Source organism: Rhinopithecus bieti, unplaced genomic scaffold, assembly GCF_001698545.2.
Source record: "Rhinopithecus bieti isolate Rb0 unplaced genomic scaffold, ASM169854v2 scaffold_15087, whole genome shotgun sequence".
Taxonomy (NCBI): domain Eukaryota; kingdom Metazoa; phylum Chordata; class Mammalia; order Primates; family Cercopithecidae; genus Rhinopithecus; species Rhinopithecus bieti.
Window position 1 is genome coordinate 90997 of NW_016808547.1, and position 9060 is coordinate 100056.

The window sequence follows — 9060 nt, forward strand, 5'->3', positions numbered from 1 at the left end:
TATTATGGATTTTTATGACACCTCTTGTGTATTTATTGCATTATCAAAAAATAAAAATAAAACCCTTAAAAAACAAAACAACCACAACCAAAAACAAAGAAAAAGTAAAATCACACCATTCCAAGGGTAGCCCTCACCATAATGAAGACTGAATTTCCTAACAGTTGAATGAGAAAGGAACTTGCGTTGAATGTAAATTAGGAAAAAAGTAAAAATTTTCTCCTGCACACCTGTCTGCAGATTCATACACCCAAAGTTAATTTGTTGATATTTTAATCTACTTCTAATTACAAACTGTGTTTATTATGAGACTATCAAAAAAACTGCTTTCCATCAACATGCAGGTGTTTTCTTTGAAGGGGATTCCAAATACGAAGGGATTGACACATTCATATTTACTTAGCAACTAATGATCTAATCCCTGGGGCAACAGTGAAGCTGAGGAAGGAGAAGACTGTTTCTAGGTGATGGAAGGTTGTTAGGCAGGACTCAGTTGGATTCTAGGTTTCAGGGTGGGGACTACTGTACTGCCTTTTCAGTCAGGCGGATCCCAAAGAACTGCTGCTGGACGGGAATGGGAATATGGTCTGGGTGGGAGGACAGAAAGCAGATGAAAGAAAGTGTGATACGGGTTGCAGACTCAGGGCCTTCAGCACTGTTCTTTCTTACCTTTGTGGTGGGCGATGACGGGGTGGAAATGCATTCTCCCAGTCGGATCACATCCCATTACTCATGAGTCTTATTATATCCCGTCGCTGCTTCACATATTATTTACCCGGCCTGGGTGGCATTTTACTTTGCATCCTTGATTGGGAGTCTCAGGGGCTACGAAGAAATGTTTTACCCCCAGGTAGCCGGCGGGTGCGGAGCGAGTATTCGTGGAGGGGGATAAGTGGGGATGTCGCTGCGTCCTCGTCCCTTGATCTGCGGGGAACGGCCATTCTCAGGGTTCCCGAGGAGCCGGCTCCCTGCACCTAGGCCCTAGGTCGGCTCCCAAGCCCCGGCCCGCCACTACACCAGCCATTTCTTACCCGCAGGTACAAATCTGACACAGACACCAGCTCCTCATGCTCTTGCCTCCCATGCCTTCCTCCACCGCGCCTCAGCACTTGCGGCTTCTCCACTCCCACAACGCCAGCCGAAGTCAAGGCAACAGAGGGATGCCTGGCAAAAGACCGGGTGCCGGCTTCCGGTGGCGTCAGAGACGCGCGGGTGAAAGGGCGAGCGTCAGCCGGCCCCGCCCCCTGGCGCGCTGGCGTGCCGGACCCGCAGAGATCTTTGCGTTTCGGAAGCTCTTGGTGTGGCTGCGACCCGAGAGGAGAAGCTGGGCTCGTGGGGCTGTTGCCGCCGGTGAGTGCGAGTTCGCGCTGGGGACTGGCATCCTCCTCGGCCAGCCTCTGGGCGGTGCTTGGAGGACCCCGCTCGCTGCGGCTCTGAGGCGGGTAACGGGGGCTGGGGCCGAGCCTTGGCTGGGAGCGGTGGTCCCCGGAGTGTCGCTTCCAGTCTGGGGCCGGGGCGGTGGCCTGTCTGTGTGGACCAGCAATTCTCAAAGAGAGCGAATCCGGGACCCTGCCGAAATGAAGGGCATGTAGTGTAGAGGTTTTCCTTTTATTTAGAAAGGAATGAAAGACCGGCAGTGCACCTGCTTGGATAATAAGCACGTGACCCAAAACTTTGTTCGGCCTCCGTGGGCAGGAATAAAGCTGGGTATTCGACCTCGCTCGAGGACTAGCGAGAATGTCAGAATGAGGGACTTGGGGGAAGACTGAAGAGAGAAAGGGAGCATCTTCTTCAGCATCTTCTCTCCCTCCTGCATGCAACCCTTCCTGTACGTGGTAATTGGCCTGGAGAAGTTTACTCGAGTACTCCTCCACCGGCAGGGTTACTGGTGTCACTCTGCACCCAGCCGCCTCGAGCTGCGTGATTCATCGCAGCCTTCGGATCCGGAAGGATGAGCAAACTCCTTAAGTATAATCGTGCTAGGATATTGACTTTAGTGCTCGAACGGGACTTAGGCCTAGGTGGTGTGTCTCATCAATAAACATTCACTGGGTTCTTAGTTTAAGGGGTTTGAGAAGCCTTGCCACCTCCTAGCGTTTATTATTTTTTTCTTTTGCCCCGACCTTTAGCCTCTGGGCTAATACTTACTTAATTTTTAGTCACAGGAAATAAGTAACCATGGTGCTCAACAGTTTGGATAAGATGATTCATCTCCAAAAAAACACTGCCAACATCAGGAATATTTGTGTTTTGGCTCACGTTGACCATGGTAAGAATCCTTTTAAGTGCTTGTTTTGATAAATAAGCGGAGGTTTGTCTCTGTATGTCCATCAGATGGAGTGAGAAGACTGTGGGCAGCTAGAGTGAGTGTTATATGCTAGAAGCAAGTCTTACTATCATTTAAAAGATTTCCTGTGAATGTTGGGGCAGCACTGCCTATGGGCTATAATGTCATTGAAATGAACACGTTACTACGTGAAAGTAGCATACACATCTTCCTTTATAAGTACATATGATCATAGTATGTTTTTTAAACCAGAACTTGAATTTTTGTTTTTCGAAATGAGCTCTTACAGTGACTTGAACACTTTTCAGAATGAGGAGTGAATTACGAATCACAACGCGGTTGGGATCGATTACAAGCATATAGACGTGCTAGCTCATGTGAGGGCGGGGTCTTCTACGATATATTCCTGTCATCAAGAAGTCTAATAAATCTCTTTTTGTTTTTTGTCACCTAGCATAAGTAAATTGAAAATCTTTACTAAACCAATTCTTCTGACCAGATTTTAAATCTATAGGTATGATCCATGACCCCTTTTAAGAAAGACATGGATTTGAATTAATGTCCCTATTTTATTTTAACAGGAAAAACTACTCTGACTGACTGTCTTATATCTAGCAGTGGAATCATCTCCAGCCGCCTAGCGGGCAAGGTATGTTCTTATTTTATAAATACTCGTCGCATTTCAGTATTAGCTGTCAACAATGTAATGAACCATTTCCTGTGTTCTTTAGCGATCCAAAAGGGTATAAAACATTGTTCTGCATCTAAAAGCTGCCAATCCATTTTGCAAGATTAAATTGCTGATGAGAAAATAGTTAGTTCTATATTGCTTTGTATTGCTTTATATTAATATTTTATAAGTGCAAAAGTGAGTTTTTGCAACAAGCAAATGATACACAATTTTGGAAGATTTCACAGTGAAACAGAGATTCTTTGTAGGTGAATGAGTTGGGTGATTTGAGGAGAAGACAGGAAAATTACCAGGTGGTTGGAAATAACACGGATAAAGGCTAACTTGTGTGTTGTGCTTTATTTGAGTGGAGCATTTGCCTAGAGGCTAGTGACAGAGAAAACATACTGGCAGGGAGAATAGATTATAGAAGACCTTAAAAGGTAACCTAAATATCAAAGGAAAGCTGCTTGTGCCTGAGGATTGTGATGAAAATAGTGGGTTTTGATTTTGTTTTGAGACAGGATCTCTTTCTGTTGCCCAGGCTAGAGTGCAGTGGTGTGATCATGCACGGCTCACTGCAACCTCGCCCTCTTGGGCTCAGGTGATCCTCCTACCTCCTCCTCTTGGGTACCTGGGACTACAGGTGCACACAAACACACATGGCTAATTTTTTGTAGAGACAGGGTTTTGCCATGTTCCCCAGGCTGATCTTGAACTCCTGGGCTCAAGCAGTCCTCCTGCCTTGACTTCCCAAAGTGCTAGAATTACAGGTGTGAGCCACCACACCTAGCCTGAAAATAGTGTTTGAGGAAATAAAATTAAAGAGATCTTTATTTGTAGCTATGAGTTGAAAGGGCTTGGAATAATTTACTTGGCAGTAGAAAAATAAAGATGTATTCGTTTCCATAATGAATTTAGGATATGATCAATAGGGCTTATCAGGTGACAGAGAACAAAGAGAAGAGGAGATGGAGAAGCAAAATTGAATCCACAGAGTACACCCAGTAGAGTTGAAGGTCGATTTGGGAATTGATGTGTGGGTTGGGAGGGAAGCTGGCCCAAGATACTATCTAGAGGAGGCTGAAAAAAACTAGGTTGAGTGAAATAATGAAATGCTTATATTTTCCCCACTTGAGAATTTAGAGAAGGTACAATAACTCTAAAATAAGTAGATGAAAGGAAATAGTAAAGCATAAATTAATGAAATAGTAAACACATTTTATAGAAAGGATCAATGAATAGCCAGAAGTTTGTTTTTGGAAAAGATTAACCCAGCTAACAAACACAAAGAGTGAACCCTAATGTAAACTATGGGCTTTAATTAATCATAATGCATCAATATTGGTTCCTCAGTTGTAACAAGTGTATCACACCATATACTAATACAAGATAGATATAATAGGGGAAACTGTGTTGGTGGAAGGAGAGAGTATGTGGGAACCTTCAGTTGATTTTTCTGTAAAGTTGCTCTAAAAATATAAAGTTATTAATTGAAACAGTTACTAGCAATATAGATAATTTTGATTATTTTGACTAGGAAACATTTTTGTTTTGTTTTTCATTGACATTGTTGAGGAACATTTGACACTTTTGACCTGCTAATGTTCCTAATGTGGCTCACTGTACTTTGGACATATACAAAGCATAGTATATATAAATAAATATTTTTGAATGAATGATTTTAAAGAAGAGTAATACAATGACAAAATACCAGCAAGATGATCAAGAAGAAAAGAGAGGAGGCAGATATAAGTGATACCAGGAAAGAAAAATGCTACAGAAGTTAATAAGGTATTAATAGGATATAATGAACAACTCTGTGCCAGTAAACTTAAAAGTGCTAAACTGGAAAATTGTCTGGAAAACATAACTTACTAAAATGGAGTCAAGAAGAAATAGGAAACTTGAATCTTTCTATAGTCATTTAAGAAATTGATGAAACCCCGTCTCTACTAAAATACAAAAACCTAGCCGGGGAGGTGGCGGGCGCCTGTAGTCCCAGCTACTCCGGAGACTGAGGCAGGAGAATGGCGTGAACTCGGGAGGCGGAGCTTGCAGTGAGCCGATATCGCACCACTGCACTCCAGCCTGGGCGACTGAGTGAGACTCCATCTCAAAAAAAAAAAAAAAAAAAAGAAATTGAATTGGTTGGCAAAAATCTTTCCATAAAGAAAAGACCCAGATGGTTTAACTCTCTAGTTCTGCCAAACATTCAAGGAATAATTTCAGTCCTACTTAAACCATTTCAAAATATAGCAGAGAAAAACCCAACAATCAGCAGTATTCTCCAAATCATATGAAGATAGCATAACTTTGATACCAAAAGTCTGTTAAGGATAATACAAGACAGGAGAATTATATACCAACCTTATGATTATGGATGCAAAAATTATAATCCTCATTAAGAAACAGAATTCAGCATACTATAAAAAGATGATTATTCATATCCAAATCGAGTTTGTCCCAAGGAATGTAAGATTGGTTTAACATGTAATTTCACTATATTAATAGATTAAAGGAAGAAAATCATGATCATTTCAACAGATAATAAAGACGTAGTAAAATTCAACATCTATTGTGATAAAACCTCTTTGCAACATAGTTACAGAAGAGAACTTCTGTAATCTGATGTGGGATATTATAAAAAACCTAAAATGAAGATTGAGCTCAATGATGAAGTGTTAAAAAAATGTTTCTATTCATAGCCAGGAATAAGGGAAGAATGGCCATCACACCCTTCTGCTCATTGTGTTATAACTTCTCCTTTAGGTTGTACTGGAGGTTCTAGTTGCAGTGATAAAGCTGGAAAGAAAAATGAAAAGTGAATTTTGGAAAGGAAGAAAACAAAAATGTAGATAAATTGCTAGGATATTAGTAACAATTTGGCAGGTTTCAGGATGTGAAAACTGTTGAAGTATACGTGAGCAATAAATAGATAATATTTAAATTATCTATTTAAAAACATAAACCATTTAAATAGCATAATAAATGTACCTGTGCTGGGCATGGTGGCTCATGCCTATAATCCAAGCTACTTAGGAAACTGAGGCAGGACAATTGCATGAAACCTGGAGTTTGAGGCTGCAGTGAGCTGTGACAGCAACTGCACTCCAGCCTGGTGGATAGCACAAGACCCTATCTCTTAAAAAGTAACAAAAACACCACCACCACCACCACCTACGAGATATTGGAGAAAACTTAAATAAATGGAAGGATATGCCATATGTATGTATTGGCTGACTCAGTATTTTTTAAATGACATTTTAAAAATATTGATCTATAGATTCAGGAATTCCAGTAAAAATTCCAACAGATATATAAAATTTCAACTTGATATGCTGATTTTAAAATATATACAGAAGAGCAAATAAACCAATTAATAGCTGGGACATGACTAAAGAAGAGTAGGGTATGGAAATATGTCTTACCCACTGGCAAGACTTACTATGAATGTGTTGATGTGTTGTAACCTGTGGCCTGGAATTGACTGAGGCATGAAATTGACTGGATGGCTCAGAATAGTAGGCCTAGAATAGTAGGCTGGCATTTCAGATCTGTGGGAAAAAGATGAACCTTTCAGCCGGGCGCGGTGACTCACGCCTATAATTCCAGCACTTTGGAAGGCCGAGTCAGGCAGATCACCAGGTCAGAGGATAGAGACCATCCTTGCTAACACGGTGAAACCCCGTCTCTACTAAAAATATAAAAAAATTAGCCGGGCATGGTAGTGTGTCGCTGTAGTCCCAGCTACTTGGGAGGCTGAGGCAGGAGAATGGCATGAACCCGGGAGGCAGAGCTTGCAGTGAGCTGAGGTGTGCCACTGCACTCCAGCCTGGGCAACAGAGTGAGACTCCGTCTCAAAAAAAAAAAAAAAAAAAAAAGATGAACCTTTCAAATGGTTCTTGGGCAATTGGTTATCCATGTGGGAAAAAAAATTGGACCTCTATTAACACCACACACAAATCAATTGCACGGTTACGATATTTTTATTTAAAAGCAAAACTATAAAGCTTTTAGAAAATAATACGGGCTAATATTTTATGACTATAAAGGAAGATTTCTTAAGACAAAATGTGCAAACTGTTTTACAAAAGGTCAGTAAACTACTTAAAATTAAGAACATACTTATCAAATATGCCAGAAAGAAATGGAAAAAACAAGCCTGGTAACTGTGAAAAATATTAATAACACAGATGTAATTGACAAAGGACTATAATTCAGAGACTATAAATAACTCTTATCAAAACAAAATAAATCTGTATTACAACCAGTAGAAAGGTGGACAAAAGCCTTGTATAGGCAGTTCACAGAAAAGAAATGTTAAATGGCCAGTACAAGAAACTTGTAAAAGGATACTTAATCCCATTAATAATAGGAGAAATGTAAATTAAAACCATGAGATGCTATTTATCACCCATCTTAAAAAATAAAGTCAAGCAATATCAGCTATTGAGGTTATGAATCAAAAAAAGTAATATTCCACTGTGGATCAGTCCAAGTATTTGGAAAATAATCCGGAAATACCAAGTTAGGTTGAGGATGTGCAGATTTAATAACTCAGAAATTCTACTGGTAGGGAGTGTACAAGAGACCCACAACTGTTCATATCAGCTTAGTAATACTTACAGAAAACTGGAATCCGTCTCCGTGTCCACTGGTAATACAATGGATGAATGGGTGTGGTAGATTTGTGAAGTGGAGTCCTACAGTAATAAAAATGAATGAATTACATCAATACGGGTGAATCTCAGGAAAACAATATCAAGCAGAGAAAAAGTGACAGTATAATATAGTAAGTATGAGTCTTATAGAAGGCTTAAAACTTGCCACTCTACATGATATATTGCTTAGGGACACACTCATTTTTAAAAAGTATAGAGAAGATAAGGAAATGATCAAGATAAAATTCAGGATAGTGGTTACCTATAAGCCAGGAGCACAGGGTACTTCAAAAGTAACAAACTTTTTTTTTTCCTTTTGAAATGGGATGGTGCATACATAGGGATTCATTGTGTTGTTATTTATGTATTACACATGTTTCATACCAACCCAGTGCTTAAAAACATACATTATAGAAGACTGATAAGGGACTGAAACTTTTTGAAGGAAGGACTGACTGAGAGGTTGGAGAGGTGAAGGGAAACCAGCAATGGGATCTAAGGAGAGATGGAGGTAAATTAAGATATTTCAGACTCTTGGAAGAATTTCACATATGCATGTAACACACATGCACACAAAGGGTGACTGTTATGCTGCACTGGAATCAAGAAAAGTGAGGATTGACAATGATTACTGCGTTTGGCCAGAGGTCATTGATAGCTTTTAGGGCTTTGATTTTGCCAGAGCTGCGGAAATGGAAGCCTTTCTGAAAATTTCAGAATTAATGTGGATGAATACATGTGGCAGTTCATATCAACAGATAATTCTCAGTGCTTTTGAATGAAAGAAAGGAGTAAATAGAAAGGTTAAGAATTTTTCAAAAGTTTGACAGTAGAGAGAATGGAGGTAGGGTAAGGGAAAATCATTCTGGAGAAAGGAGGAGGAGGTTAGTCTGGTGCTTAGGGCTAAGGAGTTGGAAAGGGATGGGATCTTTATTTAAACGAAACCACTGTCAATACTGATGCACTGCAAAGTCTAGAGAATGAGATGTAGATCCTCATTGGTGGGTATTACGGTGTTATGAAAGTCATCAACGAAATGGTCATACTACAAATATTTTCTACTGTATTACTTTTTAAAAAAAGATGTATCCAAAATCTATCAATTTGGGAAAGGAATAAAGACTTTTCTTGCCTCTAGAGACCTCTGTTTCAGTCTCTGCTCAGAATTTGTCAAACAGCTTGTAAATAGGAAAAGAAAGGCTATGTTCTTGATATTTAGAAAGAATTCTCCCAAATGTTGCTGTCTGTAAGCTGTTCTTGACCTGCCCCATCATTCATGGCTGATATTTGGATGAGCAACACTCTGGGGAGGGTATGCAGTATTTGAATACATTTATGAGTTCCTAGTGGTAATGTTTTTCAATTTGTCATGTTCCCTTCCCCTCAACTAACTTCACTTCTCCAGACCCCCATCATCTAAAAAAAAAAAAAAAAAAAAA

General features: G+C 40.0%; 1 protein-coding gene across 4 annotated transcripts in view; it reads left to right on the forward strand.

Moving 5' to 3' along the window:
* The first annotated feature begins 1200 nt into the window (after nt 1–1200).
* EFL1 (elongation factor like GTPase 1) overlaps nt 1201–9060 on the forward strand; it is a 152532-nt gene continuing 144672 nt past the window's right edge. For 3 of the 4 annotated variants that reach the window (XR_001888148.1, XM_017886863.1, XM_017886865.1), the window contains exons 1-3: nt 1201–1350; nt 2160–2269; nt 2869–2936. Coding sequence is in view for 3 of the 4 variants with exons in the window: in XM_017886863.1 (XP_017742352.1) it covers nt 2179–2269; nt 2869–2936 (159 nt within the window). In the remaining variant the exon portion in view is untranslated. Of the gene's footprint in view, nt 1351–1437; nt 1829–2159; nt 2270–2868; nt 2937–9060 lie in introns of those variants that run through there. The other variant, XM_017886864.1, reaches the window with a different exon arrangement.